At 38.8% G+C, this 17,074-nt stretch overlaps 1 protein-coding gene across 4 annotated transcripts in view; it reads right to left on the bottom strand.

Moving 5' to 3' along the window:
* The window catches only part of LOC128684995 (zinc finger and BTB domain-containing protein 14), a 71,713-nt gene extending 54,971 nt beyond the window's left edge, over positions 1–16,742 (bottom strand). Inside the window, exons 1-2 of one of the 4 annotated variants that reach the window (XM_070104048.1) lie at positions 16,567–16,740; positions 4,129–4,220 (exon numbers count right to left, since the gene is read on the bottom strand). In XM_070104048.1, the coding sequence (XP_069960149.1) occupies positions 4,129–4,209 (81 nt within the window). In that variant the 5' untranslated portion in view covers positions 4,210–4,220; positions 16,567–16,740. Of the gene's footprint in view, positions 1–4,128; positions 4,221–16,566 lie in introns of all 4 variants that reach the window. The other 3 variants (XM_070104056.1, XM_070104066.1, XM_070104070.1) reach the window with 3 other exon arrangements.
* Between the last annotated feature and the right edge of the window lie 332 nt (positions 16,743–17,074).

Genomic DNA, 17,074 nt, shown 5'->3' with positions numbered 1-17,074 from the left:
TATTTTTACCCCATCCATCCACGTAATCGAACCCACATGACAAATTGGTGGCAGCGGTGGGATTGAACTCTTGGATAGTCAAGGTCCATCTGGCTAACCTTCCAGTAGGTTGTTTGTTCTGGAATAAAGGTATCAGTGGAGCATGATCTGTCAAGACATGAACAGAGTACTGATAAATAATGTCTCGGAAGTGCTTCAAAGACCATGCTATTGCTAAAGCTTCTTGCTCAGTTACTGTATAATTACGTTCAGCCTTCGTAAGGACTCGGCTAGCAAATGCAACTGCGTTGTACTTGCCAATAGAACTAGCATCAGTTGTCAGATAGAAGGGCTTAGAAAAATCTGGAAATTTCAAAATTGGAACAGATGTTAGCTTTTCTTTTAGAGTTTGAATGCTCTTTCTTGACGGAAGGTCCAAACAAAAGGAGCATCTTTCTTAAGCAACTCAGTTAGAGGAGCAGCTATGGAAGAACAATTGGCAATGAATGATCTATAAAAACCTGCTAAGCCCACAAAGGATCTTACGGCATCAGCAGTTTTGGGAGTTAGAAAATTTAGTACTGCAGTTACTTTACTTTGGTCAGTCGTAACCCCTCTAGGAGTGACTATGTGACCAAGAAACTTAATTTCTGATCTGAAAAATTGACATTTAGACAGTTTGATCTTTAAATTGGCTTCTTCAAGCTTACCAAGTACTACATCAAGTCTTTTCAAGTGTGTATCCACGTCTTTAGACATGACGATTACGTCATCTAAGTACACCATAAGTGCATTACCTATGAGACCTCTAAAGATATTAGTCATGAGCCTTGAGAACGTGATGGGGAGGATCGTAATCCAAACACCATACGGAGGAAGTGATAATGACCTGTAGGAGTGGAGAATGCAGTTAGCTCTTGGCTGTCCTCGTGAAGAGGGACTTGCCAAAACCCTTGTAACAAGTCCAGGGTTGAAAAGACTTTGTTATCTCCAATGTTACGTAAAAGATCACCCAGTACAGGAAGTGGGAAGCGATCTGGAATAGTTTTCGCATTTAACTTCCTAAAGTCAATCACTGGGCGCCAAGTACCATCCTTCTTAGGTACTAGGATCAAGGGCACATTCCAAGGTGAATTGCTAGGTGCAATAACTCCATCATCAAGCATTTGATTGATCAATTCTTCTGCAACAGCAACTTGTGAATGAAGCATTCTGTACGCAGGTATATAGATAGGTCTAGTACCAGGTTCAAGTGGAATACGATGGGACAATAAGTTCGTTATACCCATCTTCTCACCTGGTAAGGCAATGGCTTTACGACGTTTGTTCAACAGTCAACAAACGCTTGACCTCGTCTGGGAAGTCAGAGTTGCTGAGCTCTCAGTAGTACCAGTTACCAGTAACCAGTTACCAGTAGATGACTCACTACCAACCATCTGTGTGAATCACTAACTGTTATTCATGTTGCTGCTGACCATAGCATATTTTGAATGCCTTACCTGCTAGGCACTGGTGAGTCAGTCTAAGATAGGGAGCAGAGAGAGGCAGGTCGGCTGTTGGCGCTTCCCATACTTCCCATTATATATTATACGTACAAACCAGCCTACGTGAGTATTTTTACCCCATCCATGTAATCGAACCCACATGACAGTACTAGTACGTCAAAAGCCCTGGGTCGTAAGCCGTACTAGTATGGCCGAAACCCTCAAAGGGTTAAAGAGCCATTAGCCTTAACTGCATTAATATTTCTAGACTGAAGCTAAGAAAACATGATGTCAACGTGAGGCAATTGGGTGTGTGCTGCATCGAATGCAGCTCCTCGCTGCCAGATGCAACGCCAGTAATGCCTATACTATCGTACTGCATCAAACTCCTATTTTTAATAATTTCTTTTTCTCATTTCAAAAAAAAAAAAAAAAAATCGCTTGTAAATACAGTGGACCCCCAACATTCGATATTAATCCGTTCCTGAGAGCCATTGAATGTCGAAAATATCGAAAGTCGAATTAATTTTCCCCATAAGAAATAATGGAAATCAAATTAATCCGTGCTAGACACCCAAAATTATGAAAAAAAAAATTTTACCACATGAAATATTAAGTTTAATGCAATAGAATAATTACAATAACAATAGATTAATGACAATAGAATAATTGACACTTACCTTTAATGAAGATCTGGTGATGATTGATGGGATGGGAGGAGGGGAGAGTGTGGATGGTGTTAGTGTTTAGAAGGGGAAACCCCTTCCATTAGGACTTGAACTGGCAGCCTCACCATGCCTTACCACACTGTGTATGCCACTACGATTCTTAAATCTTTCAAATCAACCTTTGCTGGCCTTAAATTAACTCACATTACCACAAGTTGCAGGCAATTTCTTTACCAAATCATCATGCACTCCGACACACGCACTCCACTTTCGTACTTTGCAATTATCTCTTTCTTCATTTCAATAGTCATTAGCACCTTCTTTCTTGAAGGGTTGCCACTAGAAACTTTCTTGGGGCCCATGGTGACTTATTTTGCAGAAACAAGCACCAAAAACAGTGATAATATGGAATGTACTGAATGTATCCTTAGATGCGCGCACACTGGCTGGCTTGTAAACACTGGCACACACGGGGCAGTTCAGGCCACACGTGGACACGTCTCGTATGAATTGTATCGAATGTTGGGTTTTCCATCAAATGCCAAGGCGAAATTTTTGCGTTAAAATGCATCGAATGTCGGATTTATTGAATGTCGGGGGTCCACTGTACATTGAAAACAACATACAACTGATTTTTCCTGTAATATATTTGTCAGTTGAAAATTATTTTAACCTAAGTTTAATGAAGTCATACATCTAGCAGTGAGCATCTGGGGGAACTGCAGCTCTGCAGCTCCTATGGACAAGCCACCACTGGGAGGGAGTATGGAAGATTGTTCGTATATTTGGGAGTAGATTTGTCAGCAGATGTAAGTAATAAGTTTTTTCAGGTATACACAAATACAGTTACACAGATTATCAAATATAGCAGTATATGTGTAGAGAACCTAGGATAACCTAAAAAAGTCAGACAAAGTGACTTATTTCTACTTGGGTCCATTTAATACTTTATTATTATACTATAAAGGAGATAATATCTTATTATTATACTGTAAAGGAGATATACTAGGAATAATGTAAAATGAGTTATTTATATTTACATGTGTTAGCTAAAAAAAAAAAAATAAAAAATCATTCTCCTCCCTTACTGTCACTACATTCATCTGGTACCTTTTGGCTCTCTTCTTGAACTGACTCATGCCATTGCATTGAGGTGTTTGTGGAGGCAAAAAACGTTATCCATGGAGGCAAAGAAGGGAATGTACAAGAATATAATGGTACCAACATTCTTATATGGGTGTGAAGCATGGGTTGTGAATGCTGCAGCGAGGAGGAGGCTGGAGGCAGTAGAGATGTTGTGTGTGAGGGCAATGTGTGGCATAAATATTATGCAGAGAATTCGTAGTGCGGAAACTAGGAGGTGTGGAGTTATAAAAAGTATTATTCAGAGGACTGAAAAGGGGTTATTGAGGTGGTTTGGTCATTTAGAGAGGATGGATCAAAACAGAATGACTTGGAGGGTGTATAAATCTGTAATGGAGGGGAGAAGGGGTAGGGGTCATCCTAGGAAAAGATGGAGGGAGGGTAAAAGAGGTTTTGTGTGCAAGGGACCTGGATATGCAGCAGGCATGTATGAGTGTATTAGATAGGAGTGAATGGAGACAAATGGTTTTTGGGACCTGACGAGCTGTTGGAGTGTAAGCAGGGTAATATTTTGTGAAGGGATTCAGGGAAACTGGTTAGCTGAACTTGAGTCTTGGAGGTGGGAAGTGCAATGCCTGCACTTTAAAGGAGGGGTTTGGGATATTGGCTGTTTGGAGTGACATCTATACTGTCATATCTGGGCACCTCTGCAAAGACAGTGATTGCGTGTGAATGATGGTGAAAGCGTTGAATGACGGTGAAGGTGTTTCTTTCTTTTTTGGGTCACCCTGCTTCAGTGGAAGATGGCCGGTGTGTTGGAAAAAAAAAAAAAGTATATTTAACACATTTAACAATTATGCATGCTTAAACATGATTAGAAAATACATACATATGCAGCTGTACTCTAGACCTACCTTTAGTCTAACATTTGATAATACATGAAGAAATGTTGTACGATGATTATTCCACTTGAGTGATAAAATTTCCTCGGTCATTGCTGGCTATTCTACAGGAGAAAGAAGCATAGTAAGGTATGAGTTATTGTACCTACATATAAAGCTAATTTAATACATTATTATCTTCACATCCTTACAGTGATAAGTTTACATTTTTACCATCTTAAATTCACAACACTGCACCAAATGTATATTAAAGAACACTGAAACATGCTAATATAAGCTTAAGTTGCTCCCTACTAAGTTCTTGACAGTGGTTGAAGAGTTTGTAGCTACAGTATATAAAACTGACTGTTTCTCACTGTCAATGTATCCTAGACAGTGAGACAGTCAGTTTAAATACAGCTACAAATTCTTTTGCTACTGTCAGGGATTTCATAAGAAGCAAACAAACTGACAACACAATCACCAGTGTCGGAGTTTATGTTATACCCTGTGGAAGGTGTGAAAAGAAGTATGTGGGCAAAACGGCAAGATCTCTGGAAGTAAGAGTATGTGAACAGTGAAATGCCTGCAACTACAATGATCAAAATAATGCCTGTGTCCGGCACAGGAGCAAGCAGGGCTAGCTCATGAAATTTAGAGAAGCCAAGTTAGGAGGAGGTGCGGGATTACCAAAACTGTTGTCCAGAGGGCTGAGGAAGGGTTGTTGAGGTGGTTCGGACATGTAGAGAGAATGGAGCGAAACAGAATGACTTCAAGAGTGTATCAGTCTGTAGTGGAAGGAAGGCGGGGTAGGGGCCGGCCTAGGAAAGGTTGGAGGGAGGGGGCAAAGGAGGTTTTGTGTGCGAGGGGCTTGGACTTCTAGCAGGCATGCGTGAGCGTGTTTGATAGGAGTGAATGGAGACAAATGGTTTTTAATACTTGACGTGCTGTTGGAGTGTGAGCAAAGTAAAATTTATGAAGGGATTCAGGGAAACCGGCAGGCCGGACTCGAGTCCTGGAGATGGGAAGTACAGTGCCTGCGCTCTGAAGGAGGGGTGTTAATGTTGCAGTTTAAAAACTGTAGTGTAAAGCACCCTTCAGGCAAGACAGTGATGGAGTGAATGATGGTGAAAGTTTTTCTTTTTCGGGCCACCCTGCCTTGGTGGGAATTGGCCAGTGTGTTAATAAAATAATAATAATAAGTTAATTGTAAATGAAAATGGCCTATACTGTCAAATGTGTTAAGAGGTCACCTTGATAGCAGTCACTTGCAATTTCTCACAGAAATCTGGCAGTTATAGTATTTCCTAGTCTTTGCAAACTAACTACTACCCAATCTGGATATGACCATAACCAGCAATATTAAGCCTGCTGCATCCTTGGGTAGGGATAGGACCTGCCTAGAATTAAATGACACTAGCTGCACCAACGAGCACTGCAGAAGGGCTACTGGCCTCACATATTTGTATGACCTATTTTTAAAGATCACCCAATGTTACCACTACTATGATATATTAAGAAGAACACGAGATAATTCTACTTTACCTTTACAAATGAACAAAACATTAATCTTCAACACTCATATCAACAAACAAAACATTTAAATATAAATAACACAAGTGAACCCTCAATTATCGTCCATAATCTGTTCCTAGAAGTGGGACTATTATCGAAATAGACGATTTTCGAATCAATTTTCCCCATGAGAAATAATGTAAATAGAATTAATCCGTTCTTGACACCCAGAAGTATTAAAACAAAAAAATTTTTTACGTGAAATATAGATGTAGTACATAAACAATACAATGGGACATGATGAATAAAACATTAACAGCATAACACTTACCTTTATTGGTGATTCTTCTTAGTGTATGGAAGACTGGAGGAGGAGAGAGATTGAATTACTGTCTGGAAGGGAAATCCCCTTCCATCAACACCTCAGGTACCAAGTGCTTTTCTGGGGTTACTTCTCTTCTCTGTTTCTTCATGCCACTAGGGCCAGCTTGAGAGTCACTGGAGTCCTGTCTCGCAAAAAACCTGTCCATAGAGCTCTGTTTCTGGCGTCTCTTTAAAACTTCCCTAAAATGGGCCAAGACTCTGTCACTGTACAAGTTGCCAATATGACTTGCAACATCCTTCTCAGGGTGATGTTTCTCCATAAATCTTTCCATCTTATCCCACATTTCAAAAATCTCCTTAATTTCTGAAGGCACCTTCTTCCATCTCTCTTCCTCCTCCTCTGCAGCAAGATTCCGAGCTGCAATCTGTTGCTCCTCCTGCTGAAGCTCTTGCAGCTCCTCAGTGGTTAGCTCTTCGTTGTGGTCCTCCACCAACTCTTCCGCATCCTCCAAACTCACATCCAACCCCATGGAACTCCCCAGTGCCACAATAGAGTTCACAACTGACATAGGCTCATCAGGGGCTGCCTCAAACCCTTCAAAATCCCTCTTGTGGACACAATCTGGCCACAATTTTCTCCAAGCAGAGTTCAAAGTCCTGGTAGTCACTCCCTCCCAAGCCTTACCTATAAGGCTTATGCAATGGAGAATACTGAAGTGTTCTTTCAAAAAATCTCTTAGGGTCAAGTGAGTGTCTGAGGTCACATTAAAGCACCTTTCAAACATTGCTTTGGTGCAGAGTTTTTTAAAGTTTGAAATGACCTGCTGGTCCATGGGCTGGAGGAGAGGAGTAGTATTCGGGGGCAAGAACTTTACTGTGATGAACCCAAACTCCTTCAGAATTAGGTCATCCAAGTTTGGAGGATGAGCAGGTGCATTGTCCATTACTAGGAGGCACTTGAGATCCAATTTCTTTTCCAGGAGGTAATTCACACTAGGGCCAAACACTTCATTGAACCACTCGATGAAAATGTCCCTCTTGACCCATGCCTTACTATTAGATCTCCAAAACACACACAATTTACTCTTCATAACATTGTTTTTCTTGAACACTCTGGGATTTTCAGAATGGTACACTAGTAAAGGCTTCACTCTGAAATCCCCACTAGCATTAGCACAGAACGTGAGTGTCAGCCTGTCTTTCATAGGCTTGTGTCCTGGCAGTGCCTTTTCTTCCTGAGTAATGTAGGTCCTCTTTGGCATTTTCTTCCAAAAGAGGCCTGTTTCGTCACAACTGAACACTTGTTCAGGTTTCAGTCTTTCAGCCTCTATGTACTCCTTGAATTCCTGCACATATTTTTCAGCCGCTTTTTGGTCCGAACTGGCAGCCTCACCATGCCTTATCACACTGTGTATGCCAGTATGCTTCTTAAATCTCTCAAACCAGCCTTTGCTGGCCTTAAATTCACTCACATCAGCATTAGTTGCAGGCAATTTCTTTACCAAATCGTCATGCAACTGCCTAGCCTTTTTACAAATGAGCAACGTCATAAGACTATCTCCTGCTAATTGTTTTTCGTTTATCCACACCAATAATAACTTCTCAACAGCTTCGAGTACTGGTGATCTCATTTTTGTCAGTATATTTACCTCCTTTTTCTTGGCTATGATGGAAGATATGGTTGTACGGGATTTGTACGCCACTTTCATATTGTTCAATGATGTTTTTCTTAAATTCAATCGTATTTCTCACCTTCTTTACCAAAGGCTTGGGACTAGGAGCTTTCTTTGGAGCCATGGTAGCTTATTTAGCACTTGCAAGCACTAAAATGAATGGAATATTATGAAATATTTCGTATGAACACGTGAGGGGACCATCGCTCACTGGTAAACAATGGCACACTGGCTGGGAAGGGAGGACAACGTGGCTCAGAGCCGTGAGTACACGTCCAGGACAAAAGACGATTAGCAAGTTAACAGACCATTTGCGAGCCAATGTTTAGATGAAATAACGGGACTATTTCTGAAATGGACGACTTTCAGGCTGGACGATTATTGAGGGACAACTGTATATTCTAAAATGCACAACTACATATCCACCTCTTAATAACCTTAGACTGTACTACTTGCTTATCAATGCATTTTACCCATAAGGGTCTCTACTGGGGATCAGAAATGTGAAACTATAATATAAAGCAAACTCTCAAATCTACAGTGCTAAAAATACATTTCCTTCATTGTACACTGTCTGTCTACAGAAAATATGTATTTTTACCCAAGTCATAATGATATTGCATTTCTAGACAATTGCAATAATTCACATGGACACAACACGTTAATTATATCTAACATACCTAATATATGAAGCAATTTATGCAGGTACTCAGGGCAAAAACAGGAGCCCAAAAAACAAAACAGCATCCCAGAAGCAGTAAAAGCTCATACAACGTTCATCGCTTTACTTTCAAAGACAGGGTGCCTAGGCTTTATATATCCAGCATGAGTTTATAAAATATTTTAACCATAACTAATTCATTCCCTTCATAAGTTTCTACCACATTATTAGTATTATTATTATTATTATAATAAGGGGGAAGCACTAAGCCTGTAGGGTTCAATCATGAATGAGAGAACCAAGTTTGATCCCAGGAAGGGGAAGGTATATCCAGGTCATTGGATCAAACACTATTCATCATCATCATCACTCTTCCTCCTGAAGGGAATCTCAACTGTATGGATACAGTAATGCAGTAAGAGAGAAAAGGACACAAGTTCATTCTCTTAGGGCAAATTTATCAAAAACATTTTGGTCCTGGGACCTTGATCACTTCAAAGACATGAGGTCCATTACTGAAATGTCTTCAGTAACAGCATCCTGAATAAACAAACTTGTGTCTTTTTTCCTGTAAAATATTGTCATTTACTGCCTTCTTACTACCAATGTGAAAATTAGGAAATTTTTATATGGATACATTTTGCTCACCAGGAGCTTTATTAATCCATATACTTACCTAAATATCTACATAACTAATTACTGCTATTTATTTTCATACAGTATTCAATGTTACACAACAACATCCAGCAACCTACTAAAAACATCTATTTCTATGAAAACTGATGTTTACGTCAATGAGTGCCTTACCAAAACAAGACAAAACCTTCTTTATCGGCTAAGAAAATTACGCTATGCCCAAAAAATCCACCAGTGCTTTGTGAGGGATGGAAAAATCGCAGTTAGGAAACAGCCCACTGGGAAGAGATACTTCATCTCTACAGAACATGACCTTAAAACATTCCTAAGTGAGGCTGGACTAATAGAATCAGAGTAAAGTGCAGATAATACCCATAGTCCACCGTTAGTGTTATATTGTCATAAATTTGTGCCCCCCTAAAATTCTAATACCCCAACTACTTTTGATTGTCATTGTTGTATTCAACGACCATTCTACCTCAGAGTCTTAATTTGTTTAATATCTACAGAATCTATCTCCTTTTTTACAACTTACCACATCACTGTTCTATCTTATTTTATTATAAACTAACCATAACCTGTCCTCAATAATTCTACCTCACTTTAAGAAATACTCAATTGCCCAATTTTATTCTAAAATCCCTATTATTGCCCAATTTTGCTTTAACCCTTTGAGGGTCCGTCCCGTAGATCTACGGCTTTACGTTCAGGGTCCAAACCGTAGATCTACGTCATGAGCTCAGCTCACTCTGATAAACTGCGAGTGGGCCTAGATATGAGAGAATACATCTATGTGGTATGTGTGCACCACATAAAACAGATTCTGCAGCACGCTGTGTGTAATGAGAGAAAAAAACTGAAATCATGATTTTTCGATTAAAACAGCAACTTTGCAGTGTTTTTTCGTATGTTTTTTATAGATCTATTTGCGATTTCTTGGTCTCATTTGATAGAATGGAAGACATATTACAGAAATAGAGATGATTTTGATTGGTTTTAGCACTGGAAATGGCTTGAAACTGAGCTCAAAGTAGCAGAAATGTTAAATTTTTGCTGATATTCAAGAGTAAACAAACGACCTCACACGTCTAATACACGCCAGCTGGTGGGTCTAATATGCATTCACAAATATGGTGATGATATTTATACAATTATTACAGTATTGCATAACAGTAAATCTTCTATTTTTTGGTGTGAATAAAAATTCATTATGTGAATAAAAAATCAAAATGGAATTTATTTGTAAAGCCTCAAAACGTAACTAATGAACAGAGGAAATGTTAGTTTAGTTCCAGGAATACCTACATTGTTTATTCTGGACCCTATTTTGAAATTGGAATATTTTGAACTTTGTGTTAAATTGGCCAAATTAACAATCTCCAATCACTTTAATTTGTAGTTGAAACAGTTGACTTGGCGATTTCTTGTGCTCAATCGATAGAATAGAAGTAATACTAGTGAAATAGCTAAGAATTTGGTTGACTGGAATAATGTAATTGGCCTAAAATGGGAGTCGAAGTCGGCAAAATCGCCAATTCGTAAATATCGCTGACACATCAAAATTCGCGAGAGCATAATTTCGTCAATTTTCCATCAAATTTCGTACTTTTTGTTTTATTACCTTCACAAAAAGATTCTCTACCATTTCATAAGAAAAAATAACAAATTTTTTTTCTGAAAATTCTTGGACACTGGGGCACCACTTCAGATTTGGGCCTTGGACCCTGAAAGGGTTAAACTATATTGACCAAACTTATTGTAAACTTCTTTTATAGACCATTTTTATTCTATACTTTTTTAAACTAGTATTTTCAACTACAACTTTTATATTATCCTGTCTACCATCTTAATAGCATATTATAACCAAGTCATTGCCATTTTTATTTTTATCATTTTTTTTCTTATTCTTTTGCTACCTTAACTTGTGTATTTTATCCTGTCAATTTAAATCTAGTTATACTCTAATTCTTGTAAACAAGTTATATAAGACCTTAGTGCAATTACAATTGAGAGTCTTGTGCCTTTTTTATATTATTAGATTAAACTCAGTTGTACTATAGCTCATTCTAGCTCAATACATAGTCAATACCAAATTCACTATATTAGACCATAGTGCAATTACTAGTGAGAGACTGGTGCTATTTTTAATTTGTATTTTTATATTATTAGATTAAACCTAGTTGTACTATAGCTCATTCTAGCTCAAAACATAGACTCCACAAAAGTCATTATATTAGACCTTAGTGCAATTGCAAGTGAGAGTCTTGTTCTATTTTTAATTTGTATTTTTATATTACTAGTTTATACCTAGTTGTACCTTAGTTCATTCCAGCACAACACATAGACAACATCAACTTCATTATGTGTATTAGTAACTATACTCTATATGACCAAAATACTCTAGCTATATACTTGTCCAAACTTACCACCACTACAGATATCAGTACTAGAACTCAACACACAACTCAGGATATAAATAACCATAATTTAAACCTAGAAGATGATTGATCACGTTGACCCTGATCTAAACCTCCATAATCTGACACCCAATCAAAACCTATTGGAAAGTAACTGCCTTTATTACACAGCATCACAAGCCAGCACTATCCTAAACAATGCTAAAAGTCTATCAGTACTTAACTACAACATCAGGTCCTTAAGCAAACACTATGATGACCTCCTGGCACTCCTTGAATCACTAAAGACACCCTACTGCATTATTCTTACTGAGACCTGGCTTAAGCAGGACACAATAGATATCTACCCTCTACCAGGATACACAGCAATTCACAACTGCAGACCAAACCAAGTTGGGGGTGGTACTGCAATCTATTACTCAAACCAATTATCTTGTATTAGCACCACTTGCTTTAGTGATGAATATGGGGAATACATTTTTGCTAATTTTACTGTAAAAAACCTTAAGACACCTATAACAATCGGTGCCATTTACCGGATACCTAACACAAACATCCCAAATTTCAGTGAGAAATTAAAGTCACTAATAACAAACAGACAAATGAATAAGCACCACCTTCTCTTAGCTGGAGACTTCAACATCAACCTTGGCATACTAGATGATCAGCCTGTAACTGATTTCATCAACAATATGAACAACACACTTCTCATACCAACAATAACTAAACCAACCAGGCTCACTGAGACAAGTGCAACCATAAAAGACCACATATGGACCAATATACTAGCCCCCCTTAAATCAGGGATAATCACAGATAGCACTACAGACCACTACCCTACCTTCCTCCTGACAAACATTAGTAAACCACCACTTGAATACAACAAAGTCTCATTTAGACTCCATGACGAGGCCTCAATAAGGAAGTTCACAGCTGACCTAGAGACTGTTGACTGGCCTACAGAATTCTCCAAGGCCAATGGTATTGATGACTGGAGAGATATTTTTCTTAACAAATTACTTAGACTATACAACAAACATTGTCCTATAAAAACGAAACAGATCACAAACAAACGGCTTGGTTGCCCATGGCTAATCAGCACCATTCTGAAATCCATTGACAAGAAACACCAATATGAAAAGCAATATAGACAGGGCTTAATACACAAAGATATTCTTAAACACTATTCATCAGTTCTCACCAAAGTAATAAAGAAAGCCAAACAACTATACTACTCCAGTAGATTCACAGACACTAGAGGAGATATAAAAAAGGACCTGGAAAACACTCTCAGATTCTAGGGACCCACAAACTGAAAAAAACCAAGAATATTGTCCTAACTAAACCTAATGAAACACCACTACATCCCAGTGACACAGCTAACAAGATAAACGACTTCTTCTCAACCATAGGATCTAATCTCGCCAATAAAATCCCACATACCAATGCCCATGCCGGGGACTACCTAGATGGGAATTTTCCAAATTCCTTCTATCTTGTACCAACTGAGCCCATGGAAGTCACCGAGATTATAAAGTCACTTAAAAATAACTCAGGGAATCTGTCTCATGTTCCACCATTACTGTACAAGCGAGTGGCCAATGTCCTTTCACATGCTATTTCATTACTTTTTAACAAGTCACTAGAAACTAGCACCTTCCCGAAACTACTCAAGATGGCAAGGGTTACACCAATACATAAAGGTGGTGACCCTACAGACTTAAACAACTATAGGCCAATATCAAACTTACTTTTGCTATCCAAAATCTTTGAGAAACTCGTGCACAGGAGACTATATTCATTTATAACGGCACAAAACATACTCAACCCCTGCCAATTTGGATTCAGGAAAAATAAAAGCACTAATGATGCAATCATAAAAATGCTAGATCTGCTTTACACAGCATTGGAAAATAAGGAATATCCACTAGGAATTTTTATTGACCTAAGAAAAGCTTTTGACACAGTAGACCATGGCATCCTACTCCACAAACTTGACCACTACGGTATAAGAGGCCATGCGCTTGCTTATTTCAAATCTTACCTTACTAATAGGTATCAGTATGTCACCATTAAAGACACAGCATCAACAACACGGCCACTTGATACTGGAGTTCCGCTGACGACACGACTTATGTCATTTCTCACCCTAATCTTGCCACCCTCAACACCATTGTTAACGAGGAGCTGATCAAAATATCGACTTGGATGACAGCCAATAAACTTACGCTTAACACTGACAAAACCTACTACAGTGGACCCCCGCATAACGATATTAATCCGTTCATGAGAGCTCATTGTTATGCGAAATTATTGTTATGCGAATGAATTTTCCCCATAAGAAATAATGGAAATCAAATTAATCCATGCAAGACACCCAAAAGTATGAAAAAAAAATTTTACCACATGAAATATACATTTTCCTACACACAAAGAGAAGGATACATGCACAATAGTAGAGTAGTACATGCACAATATATATTGTGCATGTACTACTCTACTAAATGAAGAATAAATGACACTTACCTTTATTGAAGATGCAGCAATGACATGAGACACTGTGTCCTGGGAGTGCCTTTTCCTCCTGAGTACTGTAGGTCCTGTTTGGCATTTTCTTCCAGAACAGGCCTTATCACACTGTGTATGCCACTACGATTCTTAAATCTCTCAAACCAACCTTTGCTGGCTTTAAATTCACCAATATGAGCACTAGTTCCAGGCGTTTTTCCCTGTTCACCTGGGTTAGTCGACTGGTGTGGGTTGCATCCTGGGAGACAAGATTAAGGACCCCAATGGAAATAAGTTAGACAGTCTTCGATGACACTGACTTTTTTGGGTTATCCTGGGTGGTTAACCCTCTGGGGTTAATTATTTCTTGGTATTCTCAATAAGCCACACCAACAACAGTGCTACAGCAGCAGCAGACGATGCTACAGCAGCAGCAGACGATGCTACAGCAGCAGCAGACGGTACTACAGCAGCAGCAGCAGCAGACGGTACTACAGCAGCAGCAGCAGCTGACAGTGGTACAGCAGCAGCAGCAGCAGCTGATGGTGCTACAGCAGCAGCAGCAGCTGACAGTGCTACAGCAGCAGCAGCAGCAGCAGCTGACAGTGCTACAGCAGCAGCAGACGATGCTACAGCAGCAGCAGATGGTACTACAGCAGCAGCAGCAGCAGCAGCTGAAGGTGGTACAGCAGCAGCAGCAGCTGACAGTGCTACAGCAGCAGCAGCATCAGCAGTTGGCCATGGTACCACAGTATTTCGATAATATTTCTCACCCTTTTTACCATAGGGTTGGCACTAGAAGCTTTCTTGGGGCCCATGGTCACTTATTTTGCAGATAAAATCACCAAAAACACTGTAATAATATGAAATGTTACGATTGTATGCTTGGATGTTACCGCGGAGACTGGCTTGTAAACAATGCCACCGGCGGAACATGTGAGGCTGGCTCAGGCCGCACATTAGATGCGTCTCGGACGAATAGTGTTGAGCGGGTTTTTTAGCGGTATGCGAGGCAAAATCTTAGGATAAAATGTATCGGTATGCAGATTTAACGTTATGTGATGCCAACGGTATGCGGGGGTCCACTGTATATTATGTTTGGTAGCAGAGCAGGAGATGCACAAATTAACATTAAGATCGACAACACTCTAATTACCAGACATAATGAGGGCAAATTCCTTGGCCTATACCTTGACAACAACCTGAATTTCAGCACCCATATCCAACACATAACCAAAAAAGCATCCAAAACGGTTGGGATCCTTTCCAAGATACGATACTACGTGCCGCAAAATGCCCTACTCACACTATACCACTCACTTATTTATCCATACCTCACCTATGCTATTTGTGCTTGGGGATCAACTGCAGCAACACACCTAAAGCCAATAATAACCCAACAAAAAGCCGCAGTAAGAATAATCACTAAATCCCATCCCTGGCAACAGCCCCCCCCCCACTCTTCATAGATCTAAACTTACTCCCTGTTCAGTACATCCACACTTACTACTGTGCAATCTACATCTACAGGACCTTAAACTCCAACATCAACCTTGACCTAAAATGCTTTCTTGATAGTTGTGACAGAACCCACAGGCATAACACCAGACACAAACATCTCTATGACATTCCCCGGGTCCGACTAAACCTTTACAAAAATTCAATGTATGTCAAAGGCCCTAAAATCTGGAACACCCTACCTGAGAACTCTAGAACTGCAGACACATTCATCACCTTCAAAACTACCATTAGAAAACATCTTATCTCCCTGATAAACCCCATCAACTAACTACACGAATACCACCTGGTGGTTCACACTTACACTCACTCACCCACCCATTTGACCATAAACAGAAATATTAATCTCAATCTTAAAATAATGAATCCTGTGATACTCCAATACTGAAACTATGTACTGTGCCAAAACAAAAGCATTCGCATTGCTAAACTCACAAACTAATATTTAGTCACTTAGCCATAATACCAACTTACCTCATAATTTGTAATATTTTAAAATTAAGAATTAAACTAAGTCTGCCCGAAATGCCTAGCCATGCTAGGTGTTCTAGTGGTACACTCTGTAATTATTATTTTACTACATGTAAACCACACAATAACCAAATTCTGTAAACTCAGCATTGTAATCCTTATAGAGAATAAACTTTGAATTTGAATTGAATTGAATTGAATTGAATTTAATGGACCTGGATAAACTACATGACTGATCAAATAAGTGACTTCAAGAATTCAACCCCATCAAATACAAGGTTATGAAAATTGTGAAGGAGAAAGAAGTAGATGTTCTGAGGACAAAGGTTGCATTAAAATTCCTCAAAATCATTTATAAACCTCCTTTACATAGGGCATTTTTTGTAAATGTGATTTAGAAAGTATATCGAAAATTGAATAACACGTACTATGAAGGCCTGGCTTTGTGCTATTCAATTATGGATGTATTTTTTAATCGCATTTATGAAAAATTTCACTATATAGAAACTTTATAATAGAGCTCTGTCTGACTTTTTTGGGTTATCCTAGGTTCTCTACACATATGCTGCTATGTATGATAATTCTATGTATCTGTATTTGTGTATACCTGAATAAACTTACTTACTTACTTAGCTGACCTTGCACACTAAGTGCATGGTTCTCTTGTCAGTGTCCGTTATTAACAGTTGATTTCATTTGTTGTTGGGTGACTCAAAACAACAAAAGTTTACGTCGTATATCGCCTTACCTGTCGGAGTTTGAGGAGAAAAATATTTACCAAATTAAGACGAAAAAATCGGGAACACTTAGAGAAGCCTCTTATTATAGTCTACTTGTTGTTGGGGGTTTATAGGGTCACCACAACTGTTGCCGTATTCTTTCTTTCTTAGTTGGGTTTGTCAGGGCAACTGACAGTATAAGCCGCACTGAGCCCAACTTCTCGATAGTACGAATATGAAAATGAAAATGTAAATGTTTATTTCCTTTCAAAGCTTACAATGTGTGGCTTACATATTACAAAATATTAATTACAAAGAAGGCCTCTAGCATGCCTAGGAATTTCGGGCAGACTAATCATAATTCTTACTCTATACTGACACAGGTTATGGAGCAGTACATTTTAATGTACCTTATTGCATACTGATATAAAAGTTAGGTAACTAAACTGAATAATTAGATTAATTATAATGAGGTAGTACAAAACATATAACAATATTACAATGAGTAAATTTAGTCACATAGGTTATTATACTGTC

The sequence above is a fragment of the Cherax quadricarinatus genome, chromosome 5, assembly GCF_038502225.1.
Source record: "Cherax quadricarinatus isolate ZL_2023a chromosome 5, ASM3850222v1, whole genome shotgun sequence".
NCBI lineage: Eukaryota > Metazoa > Arthropoda > Malacostraca > Decapoda > Parastacidae > Cherax > Cherax quadricarinatus.
This window is presented reverse-complemented; position numbering and strand designations above follow the sequence as displayed.